The sequence below is a fragment of the Zootoca vivipara genome, chromosome 6 (assembly GCF_963506605.1).
Source record: "Zootoca vivipara chromosome 6, rZooViv1.1, whole genome shotgun sequence".
Taxonomy (NCBI): Eukaryota; Metazoa; Chordata; class Lepidosauria; order Squamata; family Lacertidae; genus Zootoca; species Zootoca vivipara.
Genome location: NC_083281.1, coordinates 89,124,207 through 89,141,990, shown reverse-complemented (window position 1 = coordinate 89,141,990; position 17,784 = coordinate 89,124,207). Strand labels below are relative to the sequence as shown.

Here is a 17,784-nt window from a genome sequence, read left to right as displayed (position 1 = left end):
CCTTCCTTCCTGCTCTTTCTCTCCCCAGGTTTTCAAAGTTTCATTATGCCAGGCTCCTTCACCTGTGGTGCCCTGGAATTTTTAATTTTCACTGCCTTGCTGCTGACATGAGTCAAAACGAGCCAACGACTTGCTTGTTTGTGCTCGGCTGGCATTCCCCGAAGTTCCCCCCCCCAATGCTTTGGTGGGGTTTTCCTGAGTTCCTGGGAGCTGCCTTAAACCCCTTGCTGGGCTAAGGTGCAGAGCAAAAGTGCAGCTAAAACAAGCAAAGCAAAACACCCAAAGGGCGCCTTTCCTGGAAGGCCGACCAGAAAGACGGGTACGAAGTGCAAAGGGGTGTGGAGGTCCATTAGGCCTCCGTGTGGTGGTGGCTTGCTCTGGCACAACTATCAGGTGCAACTCTCTTAAGTTGTGAGAAGCACCTCCTATTTGGGGAATAGGAGTGCAGGACGGGGGGCTCAGAACCCCCCCCCCATGAAACTTCACTGACCTGGTTTCGGTATAAGATGTAGATGCTGTAGCCAGTACCAATAGCAGCTGGAGGACGAAGGAGAGAGAAAGGAGATTTGACTGTCACAAACCCACAATGGGGAATAATCCCACAGTAACCCTGAATTCTAGCATTAGGAGAAAGGAAGGAAATCTTTTTTCCTATCCACATTTCTGCATGCTGTGCATAATTTTATTTATTTATTTATATAGTTTTTATTAGGTTTTCTGTTTGTACAATTTGAAGTACTCATTTTTACATCTTTAAGATATCAATGACCTCCCTTCTTCTCTTTCCATGATTCATTTTGCATATCATAAATCCCTACATATTTTACAAAAACCATACCATTCAGTATTCCATCATTACATCCATCAAAACTTATTTACACCGTTGAATTTATCTTAACGCTGCCCGCGTTTTCAGCTGTACCACAGTTATTCCCCATATATTCAATAAACGCTTTCCAGTCTTCTCTAAACGTATGTTCTTCTCGTTCTCTTTATTCTATATGTTAAGTCTGCAAGCTGCGCATATTCCGTCGACTTAAGGTGCCATTCTACTTAGGTTGGGACCTCGCTCATTTTCCATTTGGGGGCTAACAAAACATGGGCATACATAAATAACCTTTTCTGACACCTGGGAATTTCAGTCTGGATTATCCCCAACAGAAAGGACTCTGGGTTTGTTTTTTTTGTTGGAGTTTTTTTTTTTTTTGGGAGAAAGTACTTTTGAACATTTCCCCCCCAATTCATTATGTATCATTTCCCAATACTATGCTATGCATAATTTTATAAATTTCCTATCACAGCACCTCTTACTCACCTTTTCCCTAAACTAAAACGTCCCCAAACATCGCAACCTTTCCTCATGCCCTTTTCGGAACCTTTTCCAACAGTAGAATCATAGAGTTGGAAGAGACCACAAGGGCCATCCAGTCCAACCCCCTGCCAAGCAGGAAACACCATCAAAGCATTCTTGACATATGCCTGTCAAGCCTCTGCTTAAAGACATCCAAAGGAGGAGACTCCACCACACTCCTTGGCAGCAAATTCCACTGTTGAACAGCTCTTACTGTTACAGTCTCCTTTGTTAGGTGCGGGGTTACCAGAACTGCAGACCGGACTCCTAAGGCAACCACACCATAGATTTGCGGCATTATGACACTAGCAGGTTTTTTCCCCTCGTTTTTTTCCCCCACACGATCCCTGGGGCATGAAGTTTGCTTTTTTCATGGCTGCCAAACAGCGGGCTGACATCTTCACAAACTTACCCAGGACCGTGAGGAAACCAACAAACTTCCATGCGTCTTTATAAAACCGAAAGCTGAGTGGCTTGGGGTGAAGGATGGAGCTGATGAGGTCTCCTTTGGCTGTGTAAAAGCCTGGCGAGAGAGAGGGGGGAAGGGGGTGAGGCAGGCAGAACCCAAAAACACGCCGAGGGAAAAGTCCAAAGTGCAGCAGCAGCAGCAAACTTCGAGGGATCAAACTAGCATCTACAGCTCCAGGTCTCTGGCAGGCAGCAGAGCCAACCCATGGGCAGGGAGCCCTCACTGCAGGCTCAAAATCGCTTTGCCCTGGGGGCCTTCTTCCCTTGGGAGTGTGCAGGGGGCATAGACACACCTGCCAGACTTTTAGAAGACATCTGAAGGCAGCCCTGTTTAGGGAAGCTTTTAATGTTTAACAGACCATTGTATTTTAATATTTTGAGTGGAAACCCAGCCAGATAGCATAGCTGCCAAGTCTCCCGTTTTTCGCGGGAAACCCCCGTATTTTGTTACCGTTTCCAGCTGTTATCCCGAATTGATTATATCCCGTAAATATCCCGTAAAGCTCCTGCCGGTGGCCATGTCCTGGCTCCCGGCTGTCTGTGCATGTCTGGACATGCACAGAAGCGATTTGTGGTGCCCAGACATGCAGACACGGGCAGCCCGGCACCAGAAGTCGCTTCTACGCATGTCTGGACATGTGTAGAAGTGACTTCCGGTGCCGTGCCGCCACCGCGTAGAAGCGACTTCCAGTGTCACGCCACCATTGATCCCGGATTTTTCAATCCGGGAGTTGGAGGGTATGCCAGATGGGCAGGGCATAAATATATTATTATTATTATTATTATTATTATTATTATTATTATTATTGACCATGAGGCTGCAGTTTCAGAAAATGCCATCTCAGCCACAGGAGAATAAGGACACTCCAGGAACACAGGGGGTTGCTGAGCAGATTGCTCTCCAAAAGAAGCTCAACACCTTCAGCTAAGGGACAAAAAGGGGGGGGGGACATCCCACTTCATCAGGGTGGATAAAAATCAATGTTTGTTTGTTTTTATTTAAAAAAACAACAGATTTTTTTTTAAAAAAGATAAAAAATCAGATTTTTTAATTTAAATCAGTTTTGGTTTTTTTTTAGATAGGATTTTTTTATTTACCGGTAGATCGGATTTTAAAAATAAAATGCTTTTGGAGGAAAAATCTTTCTAAAGATAGTTTTCTATTTAAGTTACATTACAGTCCAAAGGCTATTCATCAGGAAATAAGCATATGTTTTAAGTTTTAAGTTTAAGTCTAAGGGGGTGTGTTTTAAAAAAAATTGTTTAACCACATCAGTTAACAAACACGGATACATATGGTATAATGTTATTGTTTTAGTTAAATAAATTGCTTAAATTGTTATTAAGGAAATTATTGTTTTTCTCCTTCCAATAAAGTACAGCAGAAAAGTTGTCCAAATGTTAACTTATTAAACCTCACAATAATTTCATAATTATCTGTCTATGTACTTCTAATAGTATAACCAAATCAGTAATTTTTGATAGAACTGTAAAAACTACTCTGAAAATTGTTTATTATTCCAAAAATGAAACCTTCATCTGGTTGTAAATACAGTGGTACCTCTAGTTGCGGACACAATCTGTTCCGGGGTGCCATTCGCACCCTGAAATTCTGCAACCAGAGTGGCGCTTCTGCGCAAGCGCGGAGTATGATAGAGCGCTTCTGTGCATGTGTGAAGCGCGTAGAACACTTCTGCGTGTGTGCCAAAACCCAGAAGTATACACATCCGGGTTTGCCGCGTTCGCAAGCCGAAAAGACACAACATGAACCTAACGCAGGCATCCCCAAACTTCGGCCCTCCAGATGTTTTGGACTACAATTCCCACCATCCCTGACCACTGGTCCTCTTAGCTAGGGATCATGGGAGTTGTAGGCCAAAACATCTGGAGGGCCGCAGTTTGGGGATGCCTGACCTAACACAACACAAGGTATGATTGTATTAAGATTATACCAGCAAGAATGAGTCTTTCTGTAAAAAAAAATATTTAAATCAAGTCTTACTGACTAGTGATTTAAATCAAATCAACTCTGCGCTTCATTAAGCTGACCTGTGCGAGTGACCACTGCCAGAACCTCTGGGCCCACGTAGGGTCTTGCCTGGATGACCTGCGTTCCGCAGAACAGCGTGTGGCGCTTGTGTTCCTCAGGGGAATAGACAGTGCTGGTCGCTTGGGGGCCTTCGGGCAAAGAGGTCTTCATCACTGGGATGCTCTCACCTGGAGGGAAAGAGGCCCGCTGAGGATGAACGGTCAACACCCAGCCAAGCCCCGTGGCAGGCCCTAAAGCAGCTCATCCCCCAGCCAGAACCCTGCTCTGTCCTCACCGGTCAACATGCTCTCGTTCACCAGGCACTCGCCTGTCAGCAAGGCGGCATCGCACGGGACCTGAATTCCATCCAGGGGCACAACAATGCAGTCGCCGGGCACCAGGTCCATGGAGCTCACTGTCACCATCTCTGTTCAACACCACCAGCCACCAAAAGAGAAAACGGGTCACACCTCTCCGGGAAGGAATAAGGCAGGAGTCCTCAGAAGTTTTAAAAAGAACAAGAAAGGGGGGGGGAGGCTACAACTAGAGCTAATTTCTAGAAAGGTCAGGTCCTCTCCTGCTTTTTTGCCATTGGCATAATAATAATAATAATGTGATAAAACATCAAACATTAAAAACTTCTCTAAACCGGGCTGCCTTCAGATGTCTTCTAACAGTCAGATAGTTGTTTATTTCCTTGACATTTGATGGAAGGGCGTTCCACAGGGTGGGCGCCACTCCTGAGAAGGCCCTCTGCCTGGTTCCCTGTAACCTCACTTCTCGCAGCGCGGAAACCACTGGAAGGCATCCCAAGAGATGGGAAAGCCCAAACTCGACACAAGAGCAAACGTCAGATTAAAACGTTGCCGAGGAATGAAACGAAACAGAGAGGAACTCAACCAAATATAAAACAGAGGCAACCCAAGGAAAGCAGAGCGAATGGCAAAACTTGTTTACAGGCCGAGGCGAGCAAAGGAAGTGGGTGGTCAAGGCCAAGGAGAGCGAGCTGAACATGGAAGAATTCCCTTCCCAAGGGCCAAGGGGGAGCAGCCTCAAGGACGGGGGGAGCTGTCGACGGCTGCTCACTTACCTCCGGAGGCTCTGCGGATTTGCAGGTTGACGGCCATCTTCACCATCTTCTGCAGGGTGATGCTTTGCTGCAGGGACCAAGCGTGACCAAGCGTCAGGAAGGGCAGGACTAGTACCAGCCGCCAGACCTCACTCTGGAGCTCAATGGGAGTCCCCTGCTCTGCCCACATGCCCAAGAGGTGCCAGGCCTATTGTAATGCCAAGGGACTTTGTAGCCAAGGGAGCACGGCTGCTGCCCAGCACTGGAACGCCGCACCTGAGAGGCACTGGTGGGTGAGACTGCATTCAACGGTGCCTGGCAGCCCCTTCCCCCTCCCTGCAGGGGGCTGTGCTTGAGGGTTGAGGCTGCCTGTCCAGGCTCAAGCACAGGGTTGTCATACATCTAGAATCTCCCAGACAGTGTCTGGGTGGAAATCGGCAAGACGTCTGGGAAAAACTGGACGTACGGGAACGGTTTTCCTTAAAAACAGCTCAAAAACGTCAATTTTGCCAACAACTTTGTCCAAAAAGAAGCTCAACAACTCTTTGTGTCCAGATTTAAAGTATGGCAACCCAACTCAAGCCCCCCGCCTTTGCGCAACTGAGGCTAAGCCCACCTTCCTCGTCTCGTAGAGCGAGAGACCGATGGAGACCGCAGAAATGAGGAAGATGCAGGCAGCATAATAATAGTACTCATCAAAGCTCCACAAGACAATGCTGAAAATCTGGAAGATGTAAAACGGGTTCAAGACCTGGAGTGGGGAGGACAGCAGAAGGGGAGGGCAGAGTTAATAAAACGTTTATCAGAAGATGCAAGGCCACTTGCAGGAAGCTTGTGGGGGGCGGTCTGTGAGCTGGTGGCTGTCAGCACAGGGGGGAAACCCTCTCCAGATGGTCCCCAGCTAAAAGCATTTTGTGGACCACACTGGAGCTCAGCTTCCTCAAAACCTAAGCTTCTGCCCCACTGAAGGGCAGGGGAGGCCGTTCTCTATCAAATGACACACCCACCCCCGGCCAGAAAAGTATATTCAAATGAGCACTGCCAGCCTGTCTAGTCTAGGGACCCATTTTCCCAGGGAAGGAAAAGGTCTTCCCCTCCCCATGTCCAGCAAACCAGGGTGAAATTGACTTTCCATAAAGGCAAACCTCATCTCTCAGCAGCCTGAAGTAAGAATTTACAGGTACATCGATCAGGTTCCGCCCATAAATCTTTCTCCTGTCCAAGCAGAGGGTGAAGAGAGAAGAGAATGCACAGGTCAGTTTGGCACAGGATCCAAAATATCACCAGATGTTCTGTGACTGGGCTGAGGGTTGCATCTGTTTGCATTTCTAGCCAACCCTACCTGGCTGGGGGAGCTGAGAGGCTCCAAGAAAACATCAACATCAAAGAGATATAAAGCGCTGATTTTTAATAATAAAAAAAAACACATGGAAGAGTAAAACAAAAGAAACTAATCTACACCCCTTCCTAGCTCAGGCCTTGCCACAGAGAACCAAATCAAATAGATTTTGCAGCCCTTCTGAAGGAGGTAGAGGCTTGGGTTGGGTTGCAGAGTCCCTCCGGCGGAAGCGAGTTCCACAGTTGTGGGACAGTCACCACGCAGCTAAGCAGAGATGGCAGCCTTGAGCACTGGAAAGGGGGGGTAGAAGCCGAAGGGAGAAAGTTGGCGCTCACGGAGAACATGCACACATTGCATCGCATCTTATGAAGGCTGGAAAACCCAAAGCGAGATTTAATCCAACAGTTTTGGGCAACAGCCCCTCAAATGCACCACAGCACCCCTTTTGAACACTCTGAATTTAGAAAGCCTTTTTTCTGCCGAGTTTCATTGCGTGTGCCGACAAATGTTCAGTTAGTTGTTGTTTTATTGTGACTACAGCTTGCATCAGTCTTGGACATTTTGTAAGCCATTTTTATAAGAGTCAACAACACACACATGGTGGAATATACATCTATAAAACAAAATAAAGCCCCTGTGTTTGAATTAGAGCATTAAGTGTGAATTGCTTATTTCATAGATTTAAGGAGCGATTTCAAAGAAATAATTAGTGTTACTCAAGCCAAGATAAATCTGCCTTTATTAATTGATCCCTCTAACCATCCCTTTAATTTCATTGCTGGTGTGGGGAGCAAAAAGAGAATGCGGGCATTTGAACCAACAGCCTCTGAACCTTTTGGCAGAATCTGCTGTTTTCACAGGATCCTCAGTTGTGCAAAATTAAGAGTAAAATCCAGATTTCTGCAGAGCAAAAATCAGAGAAGTTTGGCAAACGAAAGACAGGTGGCAGCCATGGGGCAACTTTATGACCTTTTGATAGGCATCAGTGCTGCTCACGCTCACCTGACAGCTTGTTCTTCAGCGCTTAGTCCACAGAGGGAGAGGTGGATATCTGAGAAAGTCCAGCTTTCATCCAACACACTGCAAAATACACAGAGAGACAAAGAGACAGCCTGTATCTGCCAGTTAAAAACAGGCATTTCCTTATTTCGGAGCCCTGAGGTTCCATTGGTTAAGTTGCTGTGACATTACAGAGGGTTGCATTCAATGCTTGGCTCACTCAAATCAGACTCACTGAAGTTAACGGACACAACTAATTTAGGTTCTATAATTCCAATGGGTCTAATCGAAGTACTACTTAGCTGGATACATTCCAGAGCATTCTGGCAACCAATGGCAAACAACCAGTCATGGGACAGAACGTGCTAGAGGCAAAATGAAAAGCTAGAGAAACCTGCTACATACAAATTGCAGGAATCAAATTTGGGGGCGAGGGATATTTGCACAGACCCATGCAAACTATACAATTTCAGCTGCTGGCAGCAAGAGAGTGAGTGCACTCCCAGACTGGTGCACCCCGAAGGCAGAGGCTTACCTGGCCTTGCAGAAGGTACCCCACTTCTCAATCCAGACATAGCGCAAACCTTCAAATTGGTAGTAGCGAAGGACGTTCTTCTGAAAAGATTTTTTAAAAATGTTTTACTACTACTTTTAAAAACTTCATTTTATGCTCTGCTGGTCTGCTTAGCAATGTACGAGTGGGATGTCATTGTTCCCCTTTTCCTAAATGGAACCCGGAAGAGAGAGATGGATGCAAAGGGGGTGAGTGGGTGGGGCAAAGGGGGCACATACAGTGGCACAGAGGAGAAAACAGGTCAAGAGGCAGGGGTTGCCAGCGTTTTAGCCAGGTACCTGTTGCATTTTGCGACTGGCAACCAGCCTTTTGCGACTGGATGAAGATGTCCAGGCACAACCCTTGGCGCCAAGCATCTCCACCTGCCTGGCTGCAGTTAGCTGGTCTGACACGTCTTTTTTGCTGCCACGCTGACGGATGAATCAGCTGTTGAGACTCCCTGATTCACCCGGCAGCAAAAAAATTACATATATTTTAAAAAGGTGACTTATACATTCTGATTTGGCACCCACAACCCAGGTCCCAGGAGCCATTTGGCTCCTAGCTTTTCTATCCCAGTTTCTAACACTGGGGTTGCCTTGAGAGAGCTTTGGCATCTCAGGGGGCAGCCTTGGGCAAGTCTCTCTAGTTTCCCAATGCCGCTCTCAGAATAGACAACCTTGCAGGGTTCAAGCTGAGATAAGGGCATATTTAAAATTAGAACCTAGAGGCACCTGGAAGCCCATCTGAGTTCTCTGGCTCACATCCATGCCTGTGAGGCAGCACAGGTGGGGGTGAGGGTTCCAGGAAAATTTGGGAGGATACTTGGGGCAGCAGCGGAGCAAACCGATTGGGTGCCCAGGGCAGTGGGGGCGGGGCCAACGGCGTGCGGGGCTCCTCCCCCTCAGCTGCCCTACAGGAGAGATGTGTGGATCAGGTGTGCTGCAGGCCCCACGGTGAGTGCTGCCCAGGATTTGTCACCCCTTTCTAGGGTGGCACCCGGGGTGCACCGCCCCTACCACACCCCCGTCGCTCTGCCCCTGACTTGGGGGTATTCCAGTGACCTACGCAGCTGGGTCAGGCAGACAGAGAGGTTCTGGATTCATGGGATGCAAGGGGCTGAACTGACCTCCTCCTTCTGATGGAGCCCAATCGTATCTCGACTTTCATCTTCGTCCTCAAACATACCCACAGCGATGCTGTCTCCTCCACCATCTCTTCCGTACTCGAGGCTTTGCAGGAAGAGGGAGGGAAAGGGGCGAAGGAAACAGCACAGCACTTAGCCATCAGTTTGACTCTCATCCTCTTTGAAGAGGAGGGTTTAGCCTCCAAATGCATTTTCTCCTGAGCAAGTCCCAGTCATGCTGAAGCATGCAAAGTCGTAACAAAAGAGAGTGTGCCTCTCTCAGTATGGGCTGAATGACTTCCCCATTCAACCTGGATCTGGCATTGAGGGCGGGCTTCAACGGGGAGGCAGTGTTAGAAATTAGCCAGGCTCCAGGCAACTGGCATGGGTCCAACTGCCACCATGTGGAGATCTCTGGGTGCCAGGTTGCCGACTGGGGAAAGCAAAACGTCACTTAATCAAGGATCTGAAATATTTTCCTTGACGCGTGAATTTGTTTTATCCTTGATTGTTTTAAATCACTTTGAGATTAGTTCTTTAAAATAGAAATAGAAATGATGATGATAATATCCTGGAGGAGGGGCGAGAACTAGACGTTCCACTGTGGCAACCATAACCTAGGTTAAAGGTGCCATTTGGCGATGAGACTACAGTGGTACCTCTACTTACGAATTTAATGCGTTCCGAACGCACATTCGTAAGTCGAAAAAAATTGTAAGTCGAATCCCATAGGAATGCATTGGGAGAAAAAATTCGTAAGTCGAAGCAACCCTATCTAACCCGCATCCAAGATGGCGGACGGAGCTCCATTCGTAAGTAGAAACATTCGTAAGTAGAGGTACCACTTTTACAGGGTGGGGTGAACCCACTGGAAGTTGGAACTGCTGCAATGCCATTTATACGTTTCAGGTCTGCATTTGCAAGGCCAAAGGCCCAGAGGTTGGACACTTATTGTGGGGCACACCGACCCACAAAGAGTTTGCATGTCCCCCAGCCCCTTTCTGATTCATTCATGTCTTCTGCAAATTCAAGACCAGGCGAGAGTGGCCCCCAACGCCTCACTCACCTGCCTTCTCTCATCTGCTCTGTTCGGACACAAGCTGTGAAATACTGGCCAAACTGGTCCTGGAAGAGAAGCACAGAGGGCACTTGGCTCAACTGTGGGGAAAGAGTTTGGCTCACAGAATCAAAGAAAGGAGAACAGGAAAGGAGAACAGTGTTGGCCCTAATCTTGATCAAACAGCCAGCCAGTTCTTTCCTGCAGCTTTAAACCTCCCAGACACCTGAAATCATAGAATGGCAGAGTTGGAAGGGACCTCAAGGGTCATTTAGTCCAACCCTATGTTGGAGTGCATCAATCTGCAACTCACCAAACCAAACACAGCTCACAGCCCACAAAAAAATTCTTCAATATCCAGACAGGCAGGGAAGAATTGCTTATAATTGTTTTTTCTACGGGTTTTAGTACCTTTTTGAATATTTTTGAATTGCATGGATTAAATCTGCTTTATTGTGCTTTTTAAATTTGGGGTTTTTTATTGAAAGGCAAGGTACAACTCCCTCAAACAAAGGAAGCTCAGAATTGTTGATCCCCTCAAGGGCCACATTCCGCATGGAGAGGGGTCAAGACTTGGACAAGCCTGACTGAACTGCCTTGAGGCTTCAGGGTTTGTTTTCAAATGTGGCCCTCAAAAAGGAGGTTACCATCTCGCCATGGAACAAACGGCTCAACCTGCAGCATGCCACCAGTGTGGGAAATTGCAGTCAAGCATAGCTAGCAAGTATAGGGCTAGTTAGTACATGAAGGGGTTAAGACAATAGTTGTGTTCCTAGATTCAACTAGATCACGAGCCCTCAGAAATGAAGCTTTCTACTTCCTTTCTCTCTCTTTCTGCACCATGAAACCAACAAAGGAGGACATGTGTAAGCTTGCTCCCAAGCTTAGAGCACATGTTTGGAACCATATTCTATATTTTCTACTCAAGAGTATTTTGCTGGTGTTCTCCTTGAAGCTGCATGGAACAACATACACATCAGACCTTTGAATCTGTAAGTAATACATTTTAAACTTAAACTGTGTGGTCTATTCGTTGAAAAAGGGGTAGAAAAAGGGGAGCAGCATGAATGGGATAAAAGGGTCCAACAACCTATATTCCTGACACTGTACTGCTGCACAAGTTGTGACGATTTTAAACTCTGCTGGGGCTTTCTGTGTGCTAGCCCCACATTTTGAATCTAGGCACCCAGCCAATTCTTTTTGTTATTCACCCACACACTTCAGTCCACAGGGATTCATATATTTAATTCCCTTATAACCAGGACCCTTTATCATTTCTGAATATGTGACATTTGGGGTACAAATGGCAAAAGTGTGCCTGCACACCAGCTCCATCGCACCGCCCCTTCTCTCCCAAGCCTTCTCCCCTCGCCACCCACCAATTCCACTCACACGGATGACGACCCAGTCAGCTTGATGAAGGGGGCAGCGGCTGCATTTGGCCTGGACTTTGAGGTGTGGCTTCCAGTGGAAAACTATCAGTGGGATTCCCACGGTCAGCAGAGAGAAAAAGTGGCAGAGGATGATCTTCCATGTTTTGCTTTGGTAGCCTGTGACTTCCTGGGGGTGGAACAAAAACAGGCATTTTAGGCCCATGCCAATTATGACCTCCACAAACACACACGGCCGGGGGGGGGGGGGAAACCCTTGCAATTTAGAAAGGTGCATTTGAGAGAGACCCCAGCATCCTCCTCCTGAGATGGGGAATGACTTCTCTCGCCCAATTAAATGGCATTTTGGTTAAATTGCAGTGATAGCAGCTCACAAAGAATTCTACTGCAACTGGAGGCCCTCAGGCCAAATCTGGCCATCTGAAGGGATGTGAATTGACTGTCCAGGTTGCTAGCCTGATGGCAAAAGAGCAAAGCGGTTCCCATGGCAACGAAACCTCCTTTAGGGAAGGGCCAGTTATACGGCTTTCCTCCCCTCCCCATCTCCTCCCCTCACTTATCCATGTGGCTTTCCAGGAAACTTTGTTGTTGATCAGGGTTTAAGGACCTTTAAGAATGACGCAGCAGAGGCAAATGAGCTCTGTCCTTGATTTTCTCTTTTTTTTCGGCACCCCCCCACCCCCACCCTGTACTTACCATGCAGGTATTAGGAGGGCTCTGGTTGAGGGTGCAGTAGCCGAGTCGCCGGCCTCCCAGCAGCCTCCTGGTGTCTGCAATCAGAAAGAGAATGAGATCAGTGCAAAATTATGTTCCGAAACGCAGGACACAGGCAGAAAGGTGCTTCATCCTGCTGTGGCTATGGACCAAAGGGTAGGTTGAAATCCCAGCCGGGACTGCTCTGGGGTCTTTCATTCTGTTAAGCGGTATGTAATTTTTGCTTGCTTGTTTTGTTTATTGAAAGCTGCCCCTGCTCCCTCTCCCTGGTAAAGGAACCAAGGTCTCGGGAGAGCTGTGAAATGAATGAGTTATGAAGGAGAATGAGTGGATCTGAATGAAGAGGGAGAAGAGCAATGCTCTTGCAAGCCCCATTTCAATTAGCTTGGAGAGCAGCCGAGGTCCTGCAAAACCCTTGCAGCCAATCACACATACTCTGCCCATGCAAAGACACCCTAAGTGTCAACCCTGTTACTCAGAGAACTCTCAGCAAAGCCAATGCTAGTCCACATTTTCTCCAATTCATTCATTGACTATTACTCCTTCTTTCAGAAGGTGGGGTCTTGGGACAAAGGCGGAAGAGCTTGAGTGAAGCTGCCTGGCCTTCCAGCCGGTCTTGAACCCAGCAGCACCTCCGCCTTTCACCAGCTCTCATCCTCTTGCAAAAAGGCCGCTGGGATACAGGGAAGCAGTTCGAGGCTCTTACCTTCTCTGGGTTCTGACCTGCTTCCCACCCCAAATCCCTGCTTACTTGTTTCTCCTGGGGTCCTGTCCTGTTATTCCAAGGGAAGACGTGGCCGAGCTGCACCCGAGGCTGCGCTACCTATCCGCCACCAGCCCCACCCCTTTCCCAAACACAGTTGCAGGAAGCAGCAGGCTGGCACCAGGCCAGGGGAGCACCAAGTTGCTCCACAGCTTATCCACTTCACACAGCTGTGCCATTTGCTGTCGACAGCCGGCTGGCTGGCTTGGCCCTGCCGAGGAAGCTTGCACACCTGACGCACCCACGTTGCAGGAAGCTCAGTCCAAAAGCCACGCTGTGACCGGGCAAGATGCCTCCAGCCAGACCCAGAAATGCTCCAAGTGACCAAACCGGTTTTCCCAATGAGCAAAATGGGCAGCCAGTGATGGGTGCAGGGCAGTGATGTGTACCAGGGAGAGAGAGAGAGAGAGAGAGAGAGAGAGAGAGAGAGAGAGAGAGAGAGAGAGAGAGAGGAAAGAGCAGGTAGGAGGAGGGGTCTGGAGGAGAGTCTTTGGCAGGGGCACTTGGACCTTTCAGAAATGGCCTCTTCTGATGGAGGTAAGCAGGAGCACCTCCAGAGTTTGGTGGTGTGTGGGAACACAACAGGGGACTGAAGTGGCCCATGGTTGTCACAGCCTTTTTCTTCTTCAGCACTAAAAAAACCCCTCCTGAGCTGTGTTTCCCCAAATGTGTTTTGGGACTACAACTCCCATCGTCCCCTAGCTAACAGGACCAACAGTCAGGGATTATGGGAACTGTGGCCCCAAAACAGCTGGCAACCCAAAGTTTGGGAAACACTGCTCTGCAGCAAGAGGAGGCAACCAGCTGTAGGGGCAGGGGGCAGAATTGCAAAGGCGAGCGGAGCCAGGAAGATTCTCCGCACACACGTGTCTGTTTACCAGCCAATTAATCTTATTAAAACATTATGAATCCCTGCTGAGCTGCAACAGGCGTTCACTATTTGTACTTTCAGGAAACAATTGAAGATGTTGTTGGTTCAACAAGCTTTTCCAGCTGGGTGAAAATGTCTCTGGTGTAGGTGCTCTCTTTTTTTTGCTATTGTTTCAAAACCTACATTTGGTTGTCTTTTGTACTGGGTTTTTAATTACTTTTGGTTGTTGTTATGTTTTAGGAGATTCCTAAATAAACAAACCATTATTATCCAGACGTTTGGCTCCAGTCTTTATACTTTTTGTTAACATTTGTTATTTTTTAGCTGGAAGCAACCAACGTATTGGCAAAGTCTCGCTGCAGATTCACATTCTCAGGAATGTCCACATTATAGATTTGGGTGGAAATCATTTTTTAAAAATCAATATTCTCCCCTGAAACATGGTCAGAGGACATCTCTCCCTCCAGTTCCTCCCCTCTCTTGAATCCTTCAAACTATTATTCAGCGGAGTTTTGTTGCTGTTGTTGATATTAATTTTTAGTTCTTGAGATTTAATGTAGAAACTGTTCAATTTGGTTGTGTACTTTTTGGTCTGTTTTATTTGTTGTTTATGACTACATCTTTTATGTTTGTGATTATGTAAATCTTTTTATGTTATAAGCCACCTTGAGCATAGCATCCAAAAAAAAAATGATGATGATGATGATGATGAAGAAGCTGGAGGAAAAGCCACTGAGCAGTAAATAGCTTACCCGGTTTTTCAGTTTTCCCATGATTTCTAGCCAAAAAACTATGAACATGTCAGGTTTTTTTTATTCTTGTAAATGATTCAAAGTTAGGAATCAGCATAAGCAGATAAAAAGTCTTATAAGTCTTCCCTTCTGCCAACTCCTCTTCACAAAGTAAACAAGTATTCCAACAGATGGGGAGACTGGTATCAGTTTCACAAGAGGCTCATAAACCATTTAAAAAACAGCAGATTTTTCTGTGACTGTGTGTGCTCTGGTCCCGCACATCAACCACCCACAGGTCAGTCCCATCCTCAAAATGCCCCTTGTCTGCTTGCAGCCCCAGGATATACAACTGCCACCACCTCTTCCTCTAAATCCCTTCTTTCCCACGTGGCTCATCCCCAGCTTCAGGCAAGCTCTGAGATGCCTAACAGAAATGGACTTAGTTCAACTGCTAGATCGGACCTGAAGAAGGATAACGACCACCAGGCTCCTCCTCACCTGGCACTACCCCTCAGTGGGAAAACCATCCTCCGTCATTTTTCTAGATAGGACGATTTATATCTTTTAAAAAAAACCTCCCAAATGATGTTCTAAAACTGCCTGACCAAACCTTGCCACGTTCTGCAGCCTCCGTCATGCAGATCTGGCTAGAAACATGCTTTTTAAAAAGGGCCGGCTGCTTTTGGCAGGAAGCCACATTCAGTGGGCTCTCAGTGCTTCCCTGCCCCCCTGGTCCTGCTGAGTGCTGGTGTGAAGGGCCTTTATGGGGTCCCCAGCAGTTGGGGGCAGGGATTCAAGGGCATCTTGCCTCAATTTGCTACATGCATACTTTTTTTTAGAGGGACAGAAAGTTCTTAGTGAGGCAGTGTTTGAAATTAGCCAGGCGCATTTTGCACCTGGCTATTGACCACTTGCAGCCAAGTGAAGATGCCAGGGAGCCAGGATGGCACCTGATATCTCCACCATTGGATCTGGACTGTTTTCATACACTGTAGAATTATATCAGTTATATTTTATTTGGAATGAATTTCTGGAACCAAAATGCTTTTTCTGTGCAGCCTGAGCAGAAGCAGTCACCATTAAGAAAAAGAGGTCAGGACAGGCCAATAGATATGTGGGCTGTCCCTGGATCAAGTGACTTTTCTTCTTTCAAACCTCAAAGTTCTTAACCTAGCTTAAGGATGTCATCTGAACTAGCCAGACTTTTAATTGAGAAGCATTCACAGTCATCCCATCATTTGAAAAACAAGACTTTAGAGCCGTCTTGGTCAAAAATGGCAAGTAGACACCCTGTTTTGCCAACTGCAACCTTTGTTTAAGGGCCCATTTCACGCCTAGCTTGCATATCTGAGTTTCTAACACTGGTGCAGAATTAGGATTTCCTCAACACATTTTCTTTTCCAGGGCAGAGTTTGTAACACACAGCTGGGCCCAACACAAGCAACTTTCTTTCCCCTTTCTCCCTCAAGCCAAGATGGTCCCTGTGACGTTCTCTGCTATGCAGCCTTACACAATCCCAGTCACAAGACCCACTTTCCACCCCGCTCAAGGCATAAGATGGCCCAGAATCTTCCACAAATCAGTCTCTCTCATGTTTCTCCTGCAGAGACTGCCCCAGAGGCCCTTCCAGGTGGGAAATGGAGGGGCCAAAGCCCCAAACTCCAACTTGCCATTGCCTCAGCAGGACTCTGTGTGGTGTCCACATCCACCTTCAGAATGGCAACTGGAGCCTCCCCATTAGAGAAGACTGATTTGGAGCCGGTATATGGGGTGGAAGGGGGGGGGGGAGAGAAGGACAGGGAGCAGTTGCTGCCAGTCTGTGTATTACAGGCTGTAACAAAAGGATCAAAAAGAGGACAGACCACTCTGGTGCTCAGATGAAGCAACTCAGAGAAGGATAACAATCACAATAGTCAGGATAGCTGCATTCACCTCCAGAATCAGAAGCAGCAGTCTTTCCAGGTGCTGGGAAGTTTGTGGTGGTGGGGAGATGATGCTCAGGCCCTGCCAATCGCCACTGGGGCGTCTGAATGGCCACAGCGGGAACACAATTACTGAATTATTATTTATTAAATTTATATACCACCTTTCGTTCAGAGATCACATGCGCCGTCTAGTACAACCCCCTGCAATGCAGGAATCTTTTACCCAACGTGGGGCATAAAACACAAAATGCATATAATAACAACAACAACACCAGACTAGAGGGGGAGCCTTGGGCCTGATCCAGCAGCTCTTTGTGCTCCCATATGTAAACCTCCCCCTCCCAATAGAAAAACTGTGGATTATATTTTAAACCTTCATCCTTTATAACCTCCCCCCCCCCCCCGCGGTTCAGTCCTTGGCTCCGGTGACGGTACTGGTGTTCCCAGCCTGGAAGCCCCACTTTGCGTAACTTCAGAAACTTTCCCTTTCTCCCCTTCCCCCTTTTAAAAAAAAATCGCTCACTGAGGCGAAAGAAGATGAAAGAAAAAGGGAAGTCAGCAGTTACGGGAAACGTGGGGCAACCCAGGCTGGTCCGGGGTTGGGGAGTACGCCTGACTGCCTCACCGTGTGCCCCCCCTTCTCGGCTCAGGCGCCCCTCTCCGCTGAGCCCACCGACCCCCTCAACAGCAGCAGCAGCTGTCCCTTCCTGGGCCGACCTTGCAAGGAGCGCCCCGTACCTGCTCCCTTCCGCGGCGCCCCGGCCCGGCCGCCCTGGGAGCCCCCCTCAATCCCAGGAAAAGGGCGAGACCCCCCCCCTTCCCTGCCTCGCCGGGAGGCTCACCTGAGCTCATGGCCCCCCTCCACGAGGAGGAAGTGGAAGTGGAGCAGCGCCGCAGCGGCAGCCGCCTCCTTCCCGCGCGCTGCTCGCGAGCGCGCTGCAGCTGCAGCTGATGGACCGGGGCCGGCCAGCTGGAGGGGCGGGGCCTAGCGCAAAGGCTGCCGGGAGTCGTAGTTCCTCCCCTCAGGGGCTCAAGTGGCGCCTCCCTCCCCCGGTATCGGGGACCAGGAGGGCCCAAGAGCAGCAGTCCCGTATTCCACATTCTTTGCATCGTTTTAAAATAAATTCCACCCCCCAACACACATATTTATTGAAAGAGAGGGTAATTTAAGCTGCAGTTTATTCCAGGTCCAGAGGCGCCAAGCCATGGCAGAGAGTAAAAAGTGTTATAAATAAAAAGGGCAGTGTGGCTTGTTTGTAGGGGGGCAGGTTGTTGGGTCAGGGTAACCCATCTTGATTCAAGTGCCGTCAACAACACAGTGAACCTACTATTTTTTATATGTTCAGACTGCTGCCTGAGATTCCTCGCTCCTGCCTGCAATATGTGCCAAACGTG

General features: G+C 48.0%; 1 protein-coding gene across 5 annotated transcripts in view; it reads right to left on the bottom strand.

Annotated features, from left to right (window-relative positions):
- The window catches only part of ATP13A2 (ATPase cation transporting 13A2), a 31,373-nt gene extending 14,028 nt beyond the window's left edge, over nt 1-17,345 (bottom strand). For 2 of the 5 annotated variants that reach the window (XR_009557822.1, XM_035118402.2), the window contains exons 1-14: nt 17,232-17,345; nt 12,079-12,152; nt 11,384-11,551; nt 10,001-10,059; nt 8,938-9,040; nt 7,791-7,870; nt 7,259-7,336; nt 6,063-6,132; nt 5,534-5,668; nt 4,939-5,005; nt 4,144-4,275; nt 3,869-4,036; nt 1,764-1,874; nt 491-537 (exon numbers count right to left, since the gene is read on the bottom strand). Coding sequence is in view for 4 of the 5 variants with exons in the window: in XM_035118402.2 (XP_034974293.2) it covers nt 491-537; nt 1,764-1,874; nt 3,869-4,036; nt 4,144-4,275; nt 4,939-5,005; nt 5,534-5,668; nt 6,063-6,132; nt 7,259-7,336; nt 7,791-7,870; nt 8,938-9,040; nt 10,001-10,059; nt 11,384-11,551; nt 12,079-12,152; nt 17,232-17,241 (1,302 nt within the window). In the remaining variant the exon portion in view is untranslated. Of the gene's footprint in view, nt 1-490; nt 538-1,763; nt 1,875-3,868; nt 4,037-4,143; nt 4,276-4,938; nt 5,006-5,533; nt 5,669-6,062; nt 6,133-7,258; nt 7,337-7,790; nt 7,871-8,937; nt 9,041-10,000; nt 10,060-11,383; nt 11,552-12,078; nt 12,153-12,847; nt 13,078-13,100; nt 13,274-17,231 lie in introns of those variants that run through there. The other 3 variants (XM_035118403.2, XM_060276324.1, XM_035118404.2) reach the window with 3 other exon arrangements.
- Between the last annotated feature and the right edge of the window lie 439 nt (nt 17,346-17,784).